We start from the raw sequence: 22,979 nt of genomic DNA, 5'->3' as shown, positions 1-22,979 counted from the left end.
TTCTGTTATTCCCTCAATAAAGCGTTTTATAATGGAGGGGGTGACAGTGGCCCTTTAAAATAAAAAAAAAAACGATACAAGTTTGGAATCACTGTAATTGTCTTGACCTGGAGAATAATGTTCATACGAGCGCAAGTAATTTTTCTCAAAGAAGACAAATCTCCAAAACACAATTGTGCAGTTACATTTTTTGGGGGCATTCTTTCCGTACTCCATACTAATTTTTTTTAGATTTTTTAGTACATTGAATGATAACACTGCAACTCTTCCCACAAAAAACAAGACATAAAAATAAAAAAGTTATCGGTCTTGGAAGAAGGGGATGAAAAAATGAAACCACAAAAAAGGAAAATTTTCAGTGATACCATTTTTATTTACATTAGTCTTTTTGATAGTGTTTTATTCCATTTTTTGTCAGTATGAAGGGGTTAAATAGCGTGACAGTTTTATAGGCCGGGTCATTAGAAACACAGCGATATACCAAATATGTGCGCTTTTTTTTAACATAAATATACCTACAGTATTTATTGGCTTAATATTTTTTTTATTTTATGATTTTTGTAAATATTTTTTTTACAATTTTTGTAACTCCTTTTGTTACATTTTACGTCCCTCTGTGGGACTTTAAATTTAATTAGTCTGATCACAGGTGCATTGCAATGCATTATACCTGTCAGTGCTGCAGTGACAGAAGCCTCTTGGACCATGCTCTGAGCATGGTCTGATCGGCTTACCATAGCTTGGTGACCTGAATGGTTCCCTCCTTCCCCCTTCCTTCTAATTGCTGCAATCGCTATCGATCATGGCATTTAGGGCGTTTGCTTTAAGCCAAGCTCCTGGCGGCAATCATGCTGGCACTGCTCCTGTGCTCGCATGATTGACATGACGTAAATTTATGTCATTTGCGGGAACCCCTTCCCGATGTAAACTTATGTTAACTGTCACTATGGGGTTAATGAATTTGGTGCATCTTACTCCAGCACCCTTCATTAAGGCTAGTCTACAAATGGTAGTGTTAGGATTCCCTTACACTGACTGAGTGGTATACGATATTTTATCGTATAGCATTTGGCCCAATGTTATACTATGGGGCAGTGTAGATTTGACATGAGAAAAGAATCGCAGCATGCAAACTCTGACAGATCTGAGTGTCATTAGTATAATCGGCCTGATTCTCTTGCACGAGAAAATATACGGCAGTGTGAGTGAGCCCTTAAAAAGAATTTGTCAGCACAAAATGACTGTTCAGATCAAATAGTGCACCCTTGGCAAGGGCAATCACTTAAAGTGCACCTTCCCATCTCCGCCCTTCTCTGTGTCTATAAAGTCACAGCTGTCGAAGAAGTGGGGTGTGTATAGAGCAGAGGTGTCAAACTGCATTCCTCGAGGGCCGCCAACAGGTCATGTTTTCAGGATTTCCTTAGCATTCCACAAGGAGCTGGAATCATTCTGTGCAGGTGATTAAATTATCACCTGTGCAATACAAGGAAATCCTGAAAACATGACCTGTTGGCAGCCCTCGAGGAATGCAGTTTGACACCACTGGTATAGAGGGAAAACAAAACAAATTGGTGTGAAGGTGCACTTAAATGTTTGGCCACACCAATGGTTCACTGAGAAGCTTTACACAGTCATTCTGTGCTGACAGGTTGACTTTAAAGCAGTCCATTTTTCTCACTGTACACGTTGTGAGAAAGTTACTAGTAAAATACTAGATGGGAGATACGTGTTACTCAGGATGTTAGCCTCAGTGATGTGAATCTGGGAAAATGCTCCAGCATACGAAGTACTGGGTTTTAGGGAACATCTGAAGAGTGGGTGGGAGGCTGTTCACCATATCTCCACCTCAGGGTGTGGCCCAGAAGCTAATTGTGGAGACTTTTCCGCTCATTCAGTGATCTGTGTACTCTGGAGGGGAGTGGACCTCCAGTACTGGGCTCTTGCTAAACACAGCTGAAATCTGTTTCCTGTGCAGGATCCTCGCAGTTAGGGCTGTCCCACACGTCCAGATAATTCCGGTACCGGAATAAATCGGTACCGGAGTTATCCGTGTCCGTGTGCCTGGGAACTCACGTAGGCCATACGAGGGGCACACGTGTGCCGCCCGTATGGCGAGTGGGTACCACACGGAGCGTGTGGTACCCACTCTGCATCGTGCTGAAGCCGCGATTCATATGTTCCCTGCAGCAGCGTTTGCTGCAGAGAAAATATGAATAATAGTGTTTAAAATAAAGATCTATGTGTCCGCAGCCCCCCCACCCCCTGTGCGCCCCCCCGCTGGTCAGAAAATACTTACCCGGGTCCCCCGTCGGCTGTCGCTCCTTCCTGGTCTGGCCGCGGCTTCTCTACTGTATGCGGTCGATTACACTCATGAATATGTGGCTCCACCTCCAATAGGGGCGGAGCCGACTATTCATGATTGTAAATGAGCGGCCCCACGTGACCGCATACAGTAAGCCACGGCCAGACCAGGAAGGAGCGACAGCCGACGGGGGACCCGGGTAAGTATTTTCTGACCAGCGGGGGGGCGCACAGGGGGTGGGGGGGCGGCGGACACATAGATCTTTATTTTAAACACTATTATTCATATTTTCTCTGCAGCAAACGCTGCTGCAGGGAACATATGAATGGCGGCTTCAGCACCATGTGGGGGGGACAGCGCTTACTGTAGCGCTGTCTCCTGCACGCACACGGACCCCAGACGGAGAATGTCCGTGTGAGGTCCGTGTTTTACACGGACCCATTGACTCTATTGGGTCCATGTAATCCGTGCGCTCCCACGAACACTGACATGTCTCCGTGTTTGGCACACGGAGACACGGTCCGCAAAAAATCAATGACATCTGAACAGATGCATTGATTTTTATGGGTCTACGTGTGTCAGTGTCTCCGGTACGTGAGGAAACTGTCACCTCACGTACCGGAGCCACTGACGTGTGAAACCGGCCTTATAAGGATTATGGTGAGTGCTATTCTTTTTCTTAATGCCAAGAAGACTGAATATGTCTATGTATTTTGGTTGCACTGGTTTATGACGCCTGGTTTAATAAACCAGTTAAAAATGTAATTGTAAAGCATTCCTGTGACTACCTCGTGAAGCAGCCGAGTGAGCTGATCTACCACAATGTTAACACTGTTTTACTATTTTTACAAAGATTATAAACACTGTGGCCCCTATTCAGTAGCGTTTCATACTCCAGTCTTAATGAGGGGCATGCAGGAATAAAAAGCCCCAAATTCATTAAGCGGTACGTCATTTAATTAATTTGGCACTTCTTATCACTGTAGTGCTTCTCTACCTTGCCAGGAATGTTAATCCAGTTACGGAACGTAGCAAGATTTTTGGTGTAAGAAACACCTACACTTTTACTGAATTTGACAAGCAAGAGCAGCCACCTCCCATCCCACCCTGGCTCCTTCCCAGCTTCATCCATTTTGGTGGAGCTGCATCAAACCAAACTCACCAAATATTTGCACAACTCTGCATTGCGTAAAAATGTTGCAACTTTTTAAAATATTTTTCGATACTTTTTTGACATAAACAGTTTGTTTTATCGTCCCCTATATTTTGTCATTCAACATAATCGTAGTGGTACAACATACCTTAAGTAATCCAGTTTCATAACAGCCTGGGAAGTTGAAAGCAAAGCCTTGAACGAAGCATCGATCTATCCAGCCCTTCATGATTGCAGGGAAGCTAAACCAGTATAAAGGAAACTAAGGAAAATAAATAGGTACATTAAGGCTGGATTCACGCCGTGTTATGCTGAATTTTTCAAAGGCAGGTGGTTACTTGAAAGTATTTAGTGAATCATAAAAAAATTACTTTCTGTTTCTTGTTTTTTTTTTTTAATTTCTGGGCCTGACTTTTTTTTAAGAAGATCGATAAGGTTCCAGAGATATATGCTTTTTCATTTACTGTTATTTTATTGTGTTACAAGGGGAGTGACTTACAGGACTCTTTGGGGGCATGTCTGTAGACTGCTTTGCATTATTACCCTGTGAGCAACACCCCCTTGGTAAAGAATAAAATTTAGCATGTTGGGCTCACTACATAAAGAGACCTATATATCTGCAATTGTATTGCGGATTCAAAAATAAAAACAAAAAAAAAATACTCTGGGGAACAGCAAGATTAAAATGATAGCAGCCACTGGCCACTTTTGGCACCCTGCTCGTAGTATGTCATTTTTCTGGTCTCTTCTCCATTGTCATCGCTATAGGACTTGAAAATATAAGTGTATAAAATTAAAAAATAGCACAAAAATTAGCATAACAATACAGTTGCAATGATTTTTTTTTAGAAAGGCTGAAAAAGTATGCTAAGGAGATACACCCACGATATTGCACCAGGCTTGCTAATCAAAAGAGAAGTTGTGGATGACAAAATTTAGGAGGCACTAAGCAGGGATAGCAATTATTGGCCACGGAATACGAACATGGCAAATGTATTTGCTTATCTCTACTAAGTATAAAATAAAAAATCCATACTTATGTATCAATTCCACATTGGTCCTTTCTAGTACAGCCTAAGATTCTCTTCTAGTTTCCTTGCTGGGAACAGTTTATGTCACGAGTTTACAGCGACAGAGAGGATCCAGAAGACCGCAGTGACTGATTTCTCCTACTCCTGCACTGAATAGAAGCACTTCACCTTCATATTAAATGGTACAGGTTTATTTCAGCAGTGCAGGGATTAATCTACTCAGTTGAGGGCTCCTGGAAGCTTTCCTGCATTAAGGCTTAGCTGTTTACCATTAGCCACTCCCATCTTCTGCATTGTCAGAGTTAGCTTATGCTGAATGGCTGGAGGTTGTTGTTGGTTATTGGAGAAGGCATTTGGTGGCTTTTTCTGTGATTGTTGCTAGGGTTTGAGTGTGTGATAACTCCCTTTCTTCTCCTACTTTGGCTTACCCTCATCCTCCACTCTCCGGTGCACTCCTCTGTTGTCCATGTGAATATGTTTGTTATTTTTCTTTATCCCTGTTCGCATTACCTTAGTAGTCTGGTTAGTGTATTACGGTACACTATTACTCCACTCTTCCCTGGGTGGGGGAAGGGTACAGACTGAGGGCAGATTCAGGAGCTAAGGCAAGGTACGTGGCCCTGGCGTCTTCACCACCAGAAGTAATCCGGGAAGCAGGGTGAGCTAGGGGGCCCCTAGTGTTAGAGACAGGGAAGGAGCCCATGGTCCCGGAAAACCCGACAACAGAGTTGTGACAGTTTACATGTTCCAGGTTTGCTATTTTTTCTTTTTCCTGAAGACAGCAATCCTCATGGGTTTTGTGCTATTTTTCATTGCAGACATATATTGCTTTTTGACAATTTTGGGACCTGTGTCATTTGTTTCAAAATGATGTACGATTTGGATGTAGTTTTTTTTTGTAAAATTTTGTTCCCATTGACCACAATATGTATGTATTTTTCATCATGCTTAATAGTGATGAGCGAATATACTTGTTACTTGAGATTTCTCGAGCATGCTCGGGGGTCCTCCGAGTATTTTTTAGTGCTCGGAGATTTAGTTTTTCTTGACGCAGCTGAATGATTTACATCTGTTAGCCAGCATAAGTACATGTGGGGATTCCCTAGCAACCAGGCAACCTATCACTCATCACTAATGCTTAACCCCTTTACCCCCAAGGGTGGTTTGCATGTTAATGACCAGGCCAATTTTTACAATTCTGACCACTTTCCTTTATGAGGTAATAACTCTGGACCGCTTCCATGGATCCTGGTGATTCTGACACTATTTTCTCGTGACATATAGTACTTCATGATAGTGGTAAAATTTCTTTCATATTACCTGCGTTTATGTGTGAAAAAATGGAAATTTGGCAAAAATTTTGAAAATTTTGCAATTTTCCAACTTTGAATTTTCATGTCCTTAAATCAGAGATATGTCACACAAAATACTTAATAAGTAATATTTCCCACATGTCTACTTTACATCAGCACAATTTTGGAACCAAAGTTTTTTTTTTGTTTGGAAGGTATATGGGTTAAAAGTTGACCAGTGATTTCTTATTTTTACAACACCATTTGTTTTTTTTAGGGACCACATCACGTTTGGAGTCACTTTGAGGGGTCTATATGATAGAAAAAACCCAAAAGTAGCACCACTCTAAAAACTGCACCCCTCAAAGGTGCTCAAAAACAGATTCAAGACGTTTATTAATGCAGCGCCCCAGAGTCCTGGTCGTTGCAGTACTGTGGCTCTGCCGCTAAGGGGGGCTATGGTACGTCTGATGGCACTGAAGGAGTTCATCTGACCAGGTATCACATACACCAATACATTTCACAGTCGGGCCTCCAGGGGGAGCTAAGGGTGCTATTTATTAGGCCACTCCTCACCACTGTGGGTAAACTGGGGGTCAGGCAGGAAGTTAGGAGAGAAAGCTGACTGGGTTGGACCAGACAACACCTGGTGGCAGAGGGTGTCGTGGGGGAAGATTCGGTAGGGTCCCTGTCAGGTTTGGGACCCTGACAGAGGCCTGGCTACAAGAAGGAACGTCACGGGACCGTGCCTGCTCAGCATAGCGGCGGTGCCCTAAGAAAGGATCAGAAGCGAGATATATTGTGAGTGAGAAACGAGATCAAAGCAAGAAGGAGAAATACCAGTAGGAGTCGTGCTGTAAGACCGAGGCAACATCCTACTGAGGCGCACAACCGGCAGCCGGAACGCCGAGGAAGTATTACTATATTCAGCTTCAGGCAATACTTCAAACCAACGGCAGGACAGTCAGTCATAGGCGGGCTGTCTCACCTAAATCACCTATGCAGTCTTGGGGGGCAACTTGTGGAGAGGGGCGACTCTAGGGTCTCGGAAGAGCTCCGAGCCTACCCGTCATACGGGTGCCGTCCTAACCGTAACATCAGGGAGGGACGGAAGATTAGCAGAACATAATCTAATCGAGTTGTGAGGGAACTTAAGAAACAGACACAACAGTTGTGGGGACTTTCCGTAAGCACAGCAGGGAAGGACCACAACACATAGCGCTAGCAGGTAGGCACAGATTTCCACCTGCAAAGAGAACTCTGGAGGTGCCATTGGACCGGCCGGACTTGCGCAGCCTGGTGAACCGTATTCCGGACTGAGGACCCAGAGACCTTCAGTAAAGAGGTAAAGAGACTGCAACCTGGTGTCCTCGTTATTTACTGCACCGCACCACCACCACCATCCACAACCATCATTTACTGTATGCCCCTCAGCAGGGTCACGGACCGGGCCTAGCCACCGTGACAACCCCAGAGCAGAGACTCAGAGGCCCGGTACCGGGTACCCCTCGGCCCTGCGGCAGTGGGGGCGCTACAAACTTGGCGTCACGAACAGGATCTACTTAAGCCTGAAGAATCAGGTCATGTGTGCCTTGGAACTGTGATTTACTGTGCTTGGGCTGTACTTTATTGCAAGGACTGTGCTGTGCCATTTACCGCCAAAATCCGCCGCCATTGCAGCGCTGAGGAGAGCGCAGGAGAAGAAGAGGGGCGTGGAGTAGGCGTAGACAAGCTGAAGAGCGCGAAGGACCATGGCCGCCCAGTCTAAATATTGTTGCATCCTAAGGGCGGGCCCGTCAACAGGGAAGATCCGCCTCCTGATCTTCTATGGCGGGCGGAGACCGAAGAAACGAAACTATGACTCAGATGAGGTGGGACTGGAGACTGGAGAAGGCCTGCAGAAAAGGATGGCCCTGCATCGACCCCCGTCACCGGAGGATTATTCGGATATGCCCCCGCTGGAGGATCTGGATCCGTGGGAGCTGTCGATGGGGCACCCTTTGCCTGCACAGTCCCCAGCTCGTGTGCCCCCCTCAGGGGAAAGGAGTGACGCTGGAGGAGTCACCCCAGGTAGCGGTACTGAGTGCCGCGACCCCCAGGGAGATCGCCTCACCTCTGCACCAGACCCGGCCGCCGCTGCGGCCACTGGCGCTCCAGCATTCCTGCCGCCTGCTCCCAAAGAACCGGGGGGGCCAGACATGGAGCCCTTCCCTTGGGGGGAGTACAGGAATCACCTAATTGCGGAGTTCCAGCAAGAAGTGGAATGGGAGGCGCGTGGTGAGCTGCTGGAGGGCTCCCTGCCGAAGTGGGGCGTCGTGATTGCTTACCTGCCCCAGACAGGAAAGGGCTTCGTGCAGGAGATTGGGACAGCCCTGAGAGTCCGCATCACCCGGGATGAAGTGGAGCCCTGCCTGTGCGGAGACGGCGCCAAGTCCTTCATGAAGCCGGGGGATGTGGTCACATATCGCCGGCACCTAAAGGGGAGCAGCTGGTGGGCCCGGGATTTGCAGCGCTGCACCGCCGTTCTGGCGGTATCCCGAACCGAGGGGGAGGAGCTCGCCGCTGAAGCCGCTGCTGCCGCCGCCGCCGCTGCCAGCATTATCCATCGACCCACACAGACCCTCATAGCAGCGCACGACCTGGTCGTGCAGAAGACCCGAACCCACGGGGTACACCTGGCCGCGGGAGTGGACTTGGAGTTCAGCCTGTCCGGGCCGCAGAAAGCCACCTGCCAGGTAAAGCCTCGGTGGGGGCTGCCAGAAATTGAGTAGTAAATAAGTTTTAATGACTGTAAATAAGTTAACTGTTTTCACCATGTTGCTGCTAAACCCGTCCAGGGTTAACTCTTAAAGGGATCGCTTTGTTGACCCGGGATCCCTATTGTTTCTGCTGTTTGGTTTGTTTTTCTACCTTTTGTTCCGTTACCAAGAACTGCCGCAATCATGAACAGTGCATGATACAAACTGCTTGTAAATAGTTTGCACCTTCTTAAAGGTGCTCCCTACTGGTTTTACTTAAAGGACTCTTTGCGAAGATACCGCACCGGAGCCTTTGCTGAGTACGGACTGGTAGCTTGAGAAGATGTGCTACCTCATACAGACTGGATCCCCTCTTAAAGGGGATGTTCACTTGTTGCACTTAAAGAATGGTATTGCTTTAAGACAGATAGATGGCAATAATGTCTTGACAAAAAGAAAATGATGATGATGCTCACGTGTAAAAGTTATATGTATCCAACTAGTTGATTGTAAGAAATGTTCAATAATGTTAATGGAAGGATGAGGACAGGAAGTGAACCCGTAGGGGTTAGTGGTGAGTCCTCTTAGGAGCCATATAGAGATGGCTCAGTGATCTCAAACTGAAAGAAAAACATGTTCTATACTGTGTAGTAGTGGAAGGACAGAAGGCTCGGGCAGAAAGGAGCGGTCCTGTGATAGAAAGGAGAGGCAGTAGGTCTGGAGCCGTTAGGACAGGGGGTCCTGCAGATGTAAAGTAGGAGGATGTAGCACAGTTGCTCAAGCCTTATAATGTGTTATAAGAAGGTCTTTAGTGGATTTAGAGTGTACATCCTTAAAGGCAATGTTGAATTAATGTTTAAAAATTTTGCACTTAGTAGAATACCCGGTTGGGTAAGAAGAGTTATTTATAGAAAAGTTATTTAAAAGTATTTAACCATGTTTGTAACGTTTAAGTGTCCTCACCTCCCATAAAGGGAAGCTCTGTTCAAATATGCTTATTGTTATTGCACTCACAAAAATTGTATGTCTTTTTGCTGACATGTATTGTTGTTTTCTTCCCAGTCCCGGAGTACTGGATTTAACCGGGGGGGAGTGCAGCGCCCCAGAGTCCTGATCGTTGCAGTACTGTGGCTCCGCCGCTAAGGGGGGCTATGGTACGTCTGATGGCACTGAAGGAGTTCATCTGACCAGGTATCACATACACCAATACATTTCACAGTCGGGCCTCCAGGGGGAGCTAAGGGTGATATTTATTAGGCCACTCCTCACCACTGTGGGTAAACTGGGGGTCAGGCAGGAAGTTAGGAGAGAAAGCTGACTGGGTTGGACCAGACAACACCTGGTGGCAGAGGGTGTCGTGGGGGAAGATTCGGTAGGGTCCCTGTCAGGTTTGGGACCCTGACAGAGGCCTGGCTACAAGAAGGAACGTCACGGGACCATGCCTGCTCAGCATAGCGGCGGTGCCCTAAGAAAGGATCAGAAGCGAGATATATTGTGCTGAGTGAGAAACGAGATCAAAGCAAGAAGAAGAAATACCAGTAGGAGTCGTGCTGTAAGACCGAGGCAACATCCTACTGAGGCGCACAACCGGCAGCCGGAACGCCGAGGAAGTATTACTATATTCAGCTTCAGGCAATACTTCAAACCAACGGCAGGACAGTCAGTCATAGGCGGGCTGTCTCACCTAAATCACCTATGCAGTCTTGGGGGGCAACTTGTGGAGAGGGGCGACTCTAGGGTCTCGGAAGAGCTCCGAGCCTACCCGTCATACGGGTGCCGTCCTAACCGTAACATCAGGGAGGGACGGAAGATTAGCAGAACATCATCTAATCGAGTTGTGAGGGAACTTAAGAAACAGACACAACAGTTGTGGGGACTTTCCGTAAGCACAGCAGGGAAGGACCACAACACATAGCGCTAGCAGGTAGGCACAGATTTCCACCTGCAAAGAGAACTCTGGAGGTGCCATTGGACCGGCCGGACTTGCGCAGCCTGGTGAACCGTATTCCGGACTGAGGACCCAGAGACCTTCAGTAAAGAGGTAAAGAGACTGCAACCTGGTGTCCTCGTTACTTACTGCACTGCACCACCACCACCATCCACAACCATCATTTACTGTACGCCCCTCAGCAGGGTCACGGACCGGGCCTAGCCACCGTGACAACCCCAGAGCAGAGACTCAGAGGCCCGGTACCGGGTACCCCTCGGCCCTGCGGCAGTGGGGGCGCTACATTAACCCTTCAGGTGCTTCACAGGAATTTTTGGAATGTGTAAAAAAAAACAACTTTTCACTTTTTTTTTTTTTTACCAAAAATTTGCTTCAGATCCAATTTGTTTTATTATACCAAGGGTAACAGGAGAAATTGAACCCCAAAAGTTGTTGTGCAATTTGTCCTGAGCGCATTGATACCCCATATGTGTACCACTGTTTGGGCGCATGGCAGATCTCGGAAGGGAAGGAGCGCCGTTTGACTTTTCAATGCAAAATTGGCTGGAAATGAGATCGGACGCCATGTCGTGTTTGGAGAGCCCCTGATGTGCCTAAATAGTAGAAACCTCCCACAAGTGACACCATTTTGGAAAGTAGACCACATAAGGAACTTATCTAGATGTGTGGTGAGCACTTTGAACCCCCAAGTGCTTCACAGAAGTTTATAACGTAGAGCCGTGAAAATAAAAAATCAGATTGTTTCCACAAAAATAATATTTTCACCCAGAAATTGTTATTTTCCCAAGGGTAACAGGAGAAATTGGACCCCAAAAGTTTTGTGCAATGTGTCCTGCGTACGCTAATACCCCATATGTGGGGGTAAACCACTGTTTGGGCACATGGCAGAGCTCGGAAGGGAAGGAGCACCGTTTGACTTTTTCAACACAGAATTGGCTGGAATTGAGATCAGACGCCATGTCGCATTTGGAGTGCCCATGATGTGCCTAAACAGTGTAAAACCCCCAATTCTAACTCCAACCCTAACCCCAACACACCCCTAACCCTAATCCCAACGCTAACCCTAACCACAGCCCTAACCCTAACACACACTTAACCCTAATCCCAACCCCAACCCTAATCTCAACCCTAACCCTAATCCCAACCTTAACCCTAATACCAACCCTAATCCTAATCCAAACCCTAACCCCAACTCTAGCCCCAACCCTAATTCTAACCCTAACTTTAGCCCCAACCCTAAGGCTACTTTCACACTAGCGTTTTTCTGCAGACGTCTTAATGCGTCGTTTTAAGGAAAAAACGGATGCGTCAAAAATAGTGAAAAACGGATGCAACGCATACAGCATTTCGACAGATCCATCGCAAATCCGCTAAACGGTTCCATCGAAATACTGTATGCGTTGCATCCGTTGCATCCGTTTTTACTATCCGTTTTTACGACGGATCCGTTTTTAAAATGGGAGTCTCCCAACTTTGATTGGCTACTGGAAAATATGGAAAACTATATACTGACTGTTTTTACAGCCCATCTTTGAAAGGGTTTAGATTAGTGGCAGAGATGGAAGGAGTACTTGGTAGGATTGCGAGTGTGGTAACTGGTGTGATATTTGAGACAAATCGGCTGGATATTATAGTGCGGGAGAAGGAGGCGGCAGCAGAAAGACGGAGGATGCTTCTGCAGCAACGTCGACGGAGACGACTATGGATACATCCTATAAATGAACTGCGGATGACCAGGGGTGTCCAGTCCACTCTACCTGGAGTTGCGGCAGAACCCAGACAAATTTTTCAATTATGTACGGATGAGGCAGGAGCATTTTGATTATTTGCTGGAAAAACTTGGGGATGTCATCCAAAGGCAGAACACACGGATGAGGCTTGCCATCACACCGGCGGAGCGGCTGATGGTGACCCTGCGGTAAGCCTCTTTTTTTTATGTCATTGCTCATATTTAATGTCATGTAACATGCTGCAGAAAATAATGCGCTGAAACATTGCGTTGCATTTTCTGCAGCATGCTTTTTTTTTTATTGTTTGTGGCCATTACACTGTTTTACACCTGTTTCATGCAGTTTTTATTGTGCGTCCCATCAGAACTAAAATTTCCACAGTGCCATTTATTGAAACCTTAACATGGAAAAAAAAATTTAAAATGTTGTTGGTCTGTGCAATTTTTTCTAACATTTTTTTTTTTTTTCACAGCTTCCTTGCTACGGGTGAATCCCTGACTTCACTCCATTATCAATTCCGGCTTGGAATTTCTACAATTTCCGGAATAGTGAAAGAGACCTGTCGGGCTATCTGGGATACTTTGCAGCAGGAGTACATACCGCAACTGACAATGGACATCTGGCTGACAAGTGCAGAACTGTTTGAGGAAAATCAAAATTTTAGCTCTTGCTGTAGTCAGTGCGTCATACAGACATAAATGCACACGCACACACAGACATGCACACAGACGCACACAAAAATGGCAATACTCACACTGGCTCTATGGTGGCTGTAGTCTGGGTGTGGCAGGAGTCTAGCTGGCAGGCCGGAGTCTTGCTGGCAGACAGAAGTCTTGCTGGCACTCTGGAGGCTTGCTGGCAGGCTGGAGTCTTTTGTGGCAGGCTGGAGTCTTTTGTGGCAGGCTGGAGTCTTGATGGCAGGCTGGAGTCTTGATGGCAGGCTTCTTCCATGTAGGGTTTTTGCTGGCATATGTGGGGTTGAAGGCCCAGGCCAGGTTTATGGTTTATATAGATTTGGGAGTGTCTGGCCAATTGGCAACAAAATCCTGAATCTGAGCATGCTCAGTGTAAAAAAACGTATTGCAGCGCTGCATTGAGTCGTATGACGTGTCTCGATGGATCCTGCGTCCATAGGCTTCCATTGTAGCCAACGACGCATGCCGCAGGATGCGTCGCGACATGTTTTTTAGGCGGAGACAAAAAACGTTACAATCTACGTTTTTTCCAGACGACGTGGCGCTAAATTTCGACGCATCCGTCGTATGACATACACGACGTATGACAATCCGTCGCAAAGCGTCGCCAATACAAGTCTATGGGGAAAAAAAGGCATCCTGCAGGACATTTTGCAGGATGCGTTTTTTCCACAAAACGACGCATTTCGACGTCTGCAGAAAAATGCTAGTGTGAAAGTAGCCTAACCCTAACTTTATCCCCAACCCTAACCCTAACTTTAGCCCCAACCCTAACCCTAACTTTAGCCCTAACCCTAATGGGAAAATTGAAATAAATACATTTTTTTATTTTATTATTTTCCCTATCTAAAAGGGTGATGAAGGGGGGTTTGATTTACTATTTATAGCGGGTTTTTATGTTTGGCAGCTGTCACACACTGAAAGACGCTTTTTATTGCAAAAAATCATTTTTGCATCACCACATTTTGAGAGCTATAATTTTTCCATATTTTGGCCCACAGAGTCATTTGAGGTCTTGTTTTTTGCGGGACTAGTTGATGTTTTTATTGGTACCATTTTCGGGAACATAACATTTTTTGATCGCTTTTTATTATGATTTTTGGGAGACAGAATGAGCAATGAGCAATTCATGAATTTCTTTTGGGGGGGCATTTACACCGTTCCCCTTGTGGTAAAATTGATAAAGCAGTTTTATTCTTTGGGTCAGTACGATTACAGCGATACCTCATTTATATCATTTGTTATGTTTTGGCGGTTTATTATAATTATTCTGAGAGCTATAATATTTTTATTTTTCCGCTGATGACGCTGTATTGTGGCTCGTTTTTTGCAGGACAAGATGACATTTTCAGGGGTACCATGTTTATTTATATACATCTTTTTTATTGCGTGTTATGATGATAAAGCATTGGATTTTGCCTTGTTTTTTATGGGGTTCACTAAAGGGGTTAACTAGTGGGACAGTTTTATCGGTCGGGTCATTACGGATGCGGCAATATCAAATATACCGTATATACTCGAGTATAAGCTGACCTGCGTATAAGCCGAGACCCCTAATTTTGCCACAAAAAAAAACTGGGAAAACTTAATGACTCGAGTATACAGTAAGCCCTAGGGTAGAAAATGCAGCAGCTACCGGTAAATGTCAAAAATAAAAATATATACCAATAAAAGTAAAATTAATTGAGATATCAGTAGTTTAAAGGGAACCTATCACCCCGTTTTTTAAAGATTAGATAAAAATAGTGTGAAATAGGGGCAGAGCTGGGCTTTACATTAGTGCCTTTTTGGTGCCTTTACACCCCCGTTAGGCTGCCGAAATACCTTTGTGAAGTGGCCGTTTTGTCCTGTCACTCAAGTTGGTCAGGTCGGATGGGCGTGGTCACAGCGCTGTTTGTCCCCCAGGATCCTGCTCATCATTACGTTGGTGGCGTAGTGGTGTGCGCATGTCCAGCAGGCGAATCCACTGCCCAGGAGATGAATAACAGCGCGGTCTTCGCTATTCAGCCGTTTACCGGTGGGCGCGGCCATCTTTCCTGTGGCCGCGCCTGCGCAGGTGGAGCGCTCTGCTGCCCGGGGCTTCAGGAAAATGGCCGCGGGATTCCGCGCGTGCGCAGATGGAGATCGCGGCGGCCATTTTCCTGAAGCCCCGGGCAGCAGAGCGCTCCATCTGCGCAGGCGCGGCCACAGGAAAGATGGCCATCTTTCCTGTGGCCGCGCCCACCGGTAAACGGCTGAATAGCGAAGACCGCGCTGTTATTCATCTCCTGGGCAGTGGATTCGCCTGCTGGACATGCGCACACCACTACGCCACCAACGTAATGATGAGCAGGATCCTGGGGGACAAACAGCGCTGTGACCACGCCCATCCGACCTGACCAACTTGAGTGACAGGACAAAACGGCCACTTCACAAAGGTATTTCGGCAGCCTAACGGGGGTGTAAAGTCACCAAAAAGGCACTAATGTAAAGCCCAGCTCTGCCCCTATTTCACACTATTTTTATCTAATCTTTAAAAAACGGGGTGATAGGTTCCCTTTAAGTGTTTTTGAATATCCATATTGAATCAGGAGTCCCATATAATGCTCCATACAGTTTATGATGGGCCCCATAAGATGCTCCATATTAAAATATACCCCATATAATGCTGCACAAATGTTGATTATGACCCCATAAGATGCTCCATACAGACATTTGCCCCATATAATGCTGCAGAAATGCTGATTATGGCCCCATAAGATGCTCCATAGACACATTTGCCCCATATAATGCTGCACAAATGCTGATTATGACCCCATAAGATGATCCATAGAGATATTTGCCTGCATATAATGCTGCACAAATGCTGATTATGGCCCCATAAGATGCTCCATAGACACATTTGCCCCCATATAATGCTGCACATGGCCCCATAAGATTCTCCATAGAGATATTTGCCCCCATATAATGCTGGACATGGCCCTATAAGATGCTCCATAGAGATATTTGCCCCATATGCTGTTGCTGCGATAAAAAAAAAAATAAATCACATACTCACCTCTCGTCGCTCAGGCCCATGGTACCACTCATTACAGTAATGAATATGTGGCTCCACCCCTATGGGAGTGGAGTCGGGTCCATATTCATTACTGTAATGAGCAGTACCATGTGACCACTCAATACAGTAAGAAGCTGTCAGCGCCCGAAGAACCAGGGACCTGCAGGGACCGCGCCAGGAGCAGGTGAGTATTATTAGACAGCTGCCGCTCCCCCTTCCCTACCGACCCCTGGGAATGACTCCAGTATAAGCCGAGAGGGGCAACTTCAGCCTAAAAAAATGGGCTGAAATTCTTGGCTTATACTCGAGTATATACGGTATGTACTTTTATTGTTTAGAATTTTTTTTATTCAAATATTTATTTAGTGATCAAATGAATATTGATTTTTTTATTCTTATTATTTTTTATATTTTTACAATTCTTTTTTAAAAAATGTTTTTTATTTCATTCAAAGTTTTACACTTTGTCCCACTATGGGACAATCATTTTGTGCAGGCTGATTGCTTCTATAGCATGCAGATCTGCATGCTATAGAAGCTGTCAGTGCTGCAGCTTCTATTACACTGACCTGAGAGCAGAGGCGTAGCTAGGGTTTCAACTTAGGGGGGCGAAACATCTGAGTGGGCCCCTAACCAGCTAACCCTGATTACAGCTACGGTTGCGCACTCTAATTGTGAATATAGGGGAACCTCAGAATATGACCGCACTGTTATTGAAAATAAATCTATATACAAAAACGAACGTTGACTTTACCGCCATATTGTGACCATATGCAACTTTGATGGTCACAATACTCTGAGTGCCCCTATAACAACGATGCCTAAGTGCCCACTTAACATTTAATAATGTCCCCTAAGTTCCCCCATGTACTGCTCCATTATACACAGTATGGTGAGCTTAAAACTTCCCTATACACAGTCTAAGGCCCCCACAGCTCCCCTATACACAGTATGATGTTCTCACTGCTCCTCTTTACACAGTATGATGTTCCCACTGCTCCCCTCTACAGAGTATGAGCCCACTGCTCCCCTATAGATAGTATGAGCCCAATGCTCCCCTATACACAGTATAATGCTGACAGAACTCCACTATAGAAAGTATAATGCCTCCCAGAGCTCCCCTATATACAGTGTAATGGGCCAACAGCTCCCATATGCACAATATGCCTTCACAGTTCCCTATACACAGTATGATGGGCCTGCAGCTCCCTTATACACAGTATGATGGGCCTGCAGCTCCCATATACACAGTATGATTAGCCCACAGCTTCCTTATACACAGTATGATGGGCCCACAGCTTCCTTATACACAGTATGATTGGCCCGCAGCTCCCTTATACACAGTATGATGGGCTCGTAGCTCCCTTATACACAGTATGATGGGCCCGCAGCTACCGTATACACAGTATGATGGGCCCACAGCTCCCTTATACACAGTATGATGGGCCCGCAGCTCCCTTATACACAGTATGATGGGCCCACAGCTCCCTTATACACAGTATGATGGGCCCGCAGCTCCCTTATACACAGTATGATGGGCCCGCAGCTCCCTTATACACAGTATGATGGGCCCGCAGCTCCCTTATACACAGTATGATGGGCCCGTAGCTCCCTTATACACAGTATGATGGGCCCGCAGCTCCCTTATACACAGTATGATTGGACCGCAGCTCCCTTATACACAGTATGATTGGCCCGCAGCTCCCTTATACACATTATGATTGGCCCGCAGCTCCCTTATACACAGTATGATGGGCCCGCAGCTCCCTTATACACAGTATGATGGGCCCGCAGCTCCCTTATACACAGTATGATGGGCCCGCAGCTCCCTTATACACAGTATGATTGGCCTGCAGCTCCCTTATACACAGTATGATGGGCCCGCAGCTCCCTTATACACAGTATGATGGGCCCATAGCTCCCTTATACACAGTATGATGGGCCCGCAGCTCCCTTATACACAGTATGATGGGCCCGCAGCTCCTTTATATACAGTATGATGGGCTCGTAGCTCCCTTATACACAGTATGATGGGCTTGCAGCTCCCTTATACACAGTATGATGGGCCTGCAGCTCCCTTATACACAGTATGATGGGCCTGCAGCTCCCTTATACACAGTGTGATTGGCCCGCAGCTCCCTTATACACAGTGTGATGGGCCAGCAGCTCCCTTATACACAGTGTGATGGGCCAGCAGCTCCCTTATACACTGTCTGATGGTCCTGCAGCTCCCGTACAAACAGTATGATGGACTTACAGCTCCCGTATACACTGTCTGATGGACCCGCAGCTCCCGTATACACAGTATGATGGGCCCGCAGCTCCCATATACACAGTATGATGGACTCACAGCTCCCTGTCATGATTTGGATGCCCCGGTCATTTACTCATCCTCCGGCGTAATCACTATTTTGTGGCACTGCTGCAGTCCCACAGCTCAAACTTGTGAGCGCAGCTTCTGACTGGCCAGAAGTTAGAAGCTATGTCACAAGCGCTCAATGTAAGACTATGAGGCTATGTGCACTTGTTGCGGATTCGTGTGCGGATTTACCGCGGATTTCCTGTGTTTTTGTGCTGATTTCACCTGCGGATTCCTATACAGGAGCAGGTGTAAAACGCTGCTAATCCGCAAAAAGAATTGACATGCTGCGGAAAATACAACGCAGCGTTTCCGCGCAGTATTTTCCGCACCATGTGCACTGCGGATTTGGTTTTCCATAGGTTTACATGGCACTGTAAACCAGATGGAAAACTGCTGCGAATCCGCACCGTGTGCACATAGCCTGAGAGTGAGAAAGAGGCCAGAACGAGGCTCCCATAGACTCACATCGATTAGTGACCTCTGCGCTGCTCCATGAAACACTGGAGCAGCAGACAGGCCACAAACTGCAGGAGACGGAGCCGAGCGGAGACAAAAACAGATGAAAACGCCAGAAGGTGAGTATCAGACAGAGGGCAGGGGACGGGGATTTTCAGCACCGCTCCAGCAGTGAAATAAAAAATAATGCTGGAGTGGTGCTGTAAATGTGATGCAGCTCTTGGTTACTGTATACGGCTCCTTATACTAATACTCATAAAAGACCCAGGTGGTGCACATCAAAACCCCCCTACCCCCCCCCCCCCCCCATCTCCAGCCTCCCCAGACAGCAAATATTACCTGTGATGGAGTACATATAATATCATAACTAAACATTATAATATTCAGCCCCCAGTGACCTGTCCCCCCTCCCCCACTTCAGCCCCAATGCCCCCATCATCTCACATTCACCCCTCAGTGCCCTGTCCCACCTCACCCACCTTCTGCCCTCACAATACCCCCATGGTCTTACATTTACCCCTCAGTACCCTGTCCCCCCTCACTCACTTTCAGCCCCCACAATACCCCAACGGTCTCAGTGACATACCTGAATTGAATAAACCTATAATGTTCCATCCCCAGCACTTACTGATAACGTTTGCACTGCAGGCAGGAGCAGGAAGTGTGAGTGAAATGCAAGCTGACTGTGGGCACTAGGACCCAGCGTGCCTGAGCGAATCCCAGCGTGCACAGAGTGAAGAAAACTGCAGCCAGGAAAAGCTTCATCATCAGGTCTGAGGGGCGAAACCATTCACTGCAGGAGGGAGACTGCAGCCGGCCACTGTGCTAGCAGCCTGCAGAGTCTCCGTCAGAGGGGAGCAGACATTATACTGCTCTGCTCCTATGTGGTGTTCTGCCTCCTCACAGAAGTGGCCCTGGCTCCCAGTGGGCCGCTTCATGTGACAGGGCCCGGGGCGATGGCCCCCTCTTCCCCCCCAGTAGCTACGCTACTGCCTGAGAGACTTCCTGGTCATCACTGCTCATGACAGGATGTCTCTCAGGCCTGAGACCCGGATGTCATCATGACGACATTGGGTCTCCATGGCAGCGATCGGGACCCCGCGGCATGCCGCGGGGTCTCTGATCCAATGTCAGCCCCTCTGCTGTCTCCAGAATGCTGCGATCATCAGTTTTTCGGGGGGGGGGGGGGGGGGGTCCGTGACCGCTCCAGGCACTTAGTGCCTGGTGTCAACTGTGAGAATTAGCTGACACCTGGCCGTGATCAGCCACGCTCTAGCAGTAGGTAGAGTAGGAGAGGAGCTAATTAGGAGGGAAAGTTAGCCAGATTGGGAGAGGATAGAGGAGCAGGAAGATGTGCTGAGAGGGAGCTCCCTGTCAGAGGGGGCTAGAGGGAGATAGAGAGAGAAGTGGAGCTGAGCAGACGTGAGGGTCTGCAGCTCCTGACAGACAGAAGAGAGAAGTGAGAGGGAGAAGCAGAAGGAAGCTCCCAGAAGGATAGAAGGGGCACGGATAGTGAGAGATCCATCCATGGGGCTTGTATCCGCCGGCGTGGTGGGGGCGGGACCAGGTCACAGTCAGGGGACCGGCCCCATTCTAGTAGAGAGACTAAGGACTCAGCTAGCTAACCGGAGGCTGTGGTATCTGTATGTGCCACAGCCACATCTGCACACATTTGCTGAAAAGGCAGCCAAATAGGATCCAGGGGGATTCAGCGCACACCGTCCGTCCGACAAGATCTGCGGCTGCTGGCTTGGGACACTGTGTGGCAGGCGCAGGGCAGGAGAGGCGAAGAGGGCAGGAGAGACGGCCAGGAAAGGACATATGAAAGAGGGTTCTGGAAAGTGCACCCAAATTGCTTGAGAGCTGGCTGGACCACAAACCTGGAAGACACAGCACCCCAGGTGGGGCAACTAAGAACTGGGAGTAAAGCATTGGAAACTGCACCACACTTTGTCCTCACATTTATTTACTGCGCCATCCACCCTGCACTACATCCACCATCAGCATCCCCATAATTTACAACCTAAGTGTCCTAGGATTAACCCCTTTCTGACATCGGACGTACTATCCCGTTGAGGTGGGGTGGGCCCCCATGACCACGGACGGGATAGTACGTCCAGCGTGATCGGCGGCGCTCACGGGGGGAGTGCGGCCGATCGCGGCCGGGTGTCAGCTGCCTATCGCAGCTGACATCCGGCACTATGTGCCAGGAGCGGTCACGGACCGCTCCCGGCACATTAACCCCCGGCACACCGCGATCAAACATGATCGCGATGTGCCGGCGGTGCAGGGAAGCATCGCGCAGGGAGGGGGCTCCCTGCGGGCTTCCCTGAGCCCCCCGCAGCAACGCGATGTGATCGCGTTGCTGCGAGGGTCTTACCTCCCTCCCTGCCTGCTCCAGACCCGGATCCAAGATGGCCGCGGATCCGGGTCCTGCAGGGAGGGAGGTGGCTTCACAGAACAGAAGCCTGCTCAGAGCAGGCACTGTGAAGCAGCCTGCACTTCTCTCAGATCGGTGATCTGTCAGAGTGCTATGCAAACTGGCAGATCACCGATCTGTATTGTCCCCCCCTGGGGCAAAGTAAAAAAGTAAAAAAAAAATTTTCCAAATGTGTAAAAAAAAATAAAAAAAATATTCCAAAATAATGACAAAAAAAAAATATTATTCCCATAAATACATTTCTTTATCTAAATAATAAAAAAAAAACAATAAAAGTACATATATTTAGTATCGCCGCGTCCGTAACGACCCGACCTATAAAACTGGCCCACTAGTTAACCCCTTCAGTAAACACCGTAAGAAAAAAAAAAAAAAAACGAGGCAAAAAACAACGCTTTATTATCATACCGCCGAACAAAAAGTGGAATAACACGCGATCAAAAAGACAGATATAAATAACCATGGTACCGCTGAAAGCGTCATCTTGTCCCACAAATAACGAGCCGCCATACAGCATGATCAGCAAAATAATAAAAAAGTTATAGTCCTGAGAATAAAGCGATGCAAAAATAATTATTTTTTCCATAAAATAGTTTTTATCGTATAAAAGCGCCAAAACATAAAAAATAATATAAATGAGGTATCGCTGTAATCGTACTGACCCGAAGAATAAAACTGCTTTATCAATTTTACCAAACGCGGAACGGTATAAACGCCTCCCCCAAAAGAAATTCATGAATAGCTGGTTTTTGGTCATTCTGCCTCACAAAAATCGGAATAAAAAGCGATCAAAAAATGTGACGTGCCCAAAAATGTTACCAATAAAAACGTCAACTCGTCCCGCAAAAAACAAGACCTCACATGACTCTGTGGACCAAAATATGGAAAATTTATAGCTCTCAAAATGTGGTAACGCAAAAAATATTTTTTGCAATAAAAAGCGTCTTTCAGTGTGTGACGGCTGCCAATCATAAAAATCCGCTAAAAACTCGCTATAAAAGTAAATCAAACCCCCCTTCATCACCCCCTTAGTTAGGGAAAAATAAAAAAAATGTATTTATTTCCATTTTCCCATTAGGGCTAGGGTTAGGGTTAGGGTTGGGGCTAGGGTTAGGGCTAGGGTTAGGGTTGGGGCTAGGGTTAGGGCTAGGGTTAGGGCTAAGGTTAGGGCTAGGTCTAGGGTTAGGGCTAGGGTTAGGGTTGGGGCTAGGGTTAGGGCTAGGGTTAGGGCAAGGGTTGGGGCTAGGGTTAAGGCTACAGTTAGGGTTGGGGCTAAAGTTAGGGTTAGGGTTTAGATTACATTTACGGTTGGGAATAGGGTTGGGATTAGGGTTAGGGGTGTGTCAGGGTTAGAGGTGTGGTTAGGGTTACTGTTGGGATTAGGGTTAGGGGTGTGTTTGGATTAGGGTTTCAGTTATAATTGGGGGTTTTCCACTGTTTCGGCACATCAGGGGCTCTCCAAACGCGACATGGCGTCCGATCTCAATTCCAGTCAATTTTGCATTGAAAAGTCAAATGGCGCTCCTTCGCTTCCGAGCTCTCCCATGCGCCCAAACAGTGGTTTACCCCCACATATGGGGTATCGGCGTACTCAGGACAAATTGTACAACAACTTTTGGGGTCCATTTTCTCCTGTTACCCTTGGTAAAATAAAACAAATTGGAGCTGAAGTAAATTTTTTGTGAAAAAAAGTTAAATGTTCATTTTTATTTAAACATTCCAAAAATTCCTGTGAAGCACCAGAAGGGTTAATAAACTTCTTGAATATGGTTTTGAGCACCTTGAGGGGTGCAGT

The 22,979-nt window shown here is 46.9% G+C and overlaps 1 protein-coding gene across 3 annotated transcripts in view; it reads right to left on the bottom strand.

Annotated features, from left to right (window-relative positions):
• Nucleotides 1-22,979, bottom strand: part of NQO2 (N-ribosyldihydronicotinamide:quinone dehydrogenase 2) — a 162,089-nt gene that overhangs the window by 17,216 nt on the left and 121,894 nt on the right. For 2 of the 3 annotated variants that reach the window (XM_077269785.1, XM_077269784.1), the window contains exon 4: nucleotides 3,604-3,717. The exons of the other annotated variant lie outside the window; for it this stretch is intronic. In XM_077269785.1, the coding sequence (XP_077125900.1) occupies nucleotides 3,604-3,717 (114 nt within the window). The remainder of the gene's footprint in view (nucleotides 1-3,603; nucleotides 3,718-22,979) is intronic. 3 annotated transcript variants of the gene reach the window in all.

Source organism: Ranitomeya variabilis, chromosome 6, assembly GCF_051348905.1.
Source record: "Ranitomeya variabilis isolate aRanVar5 chromosome 6, aRanVar5.hap1, whole genome shotgun sequence".
Classification (NCBI taxonomy): Eukaryota; Metazoa; Chordata; class Amphibia; order Anura; family Dendrobatidae; genus Ranitomeya; species Ranitomeya variabilis.
This window is presented reverse-complemented; position numbering and strand designations above follow the sequence as displayed.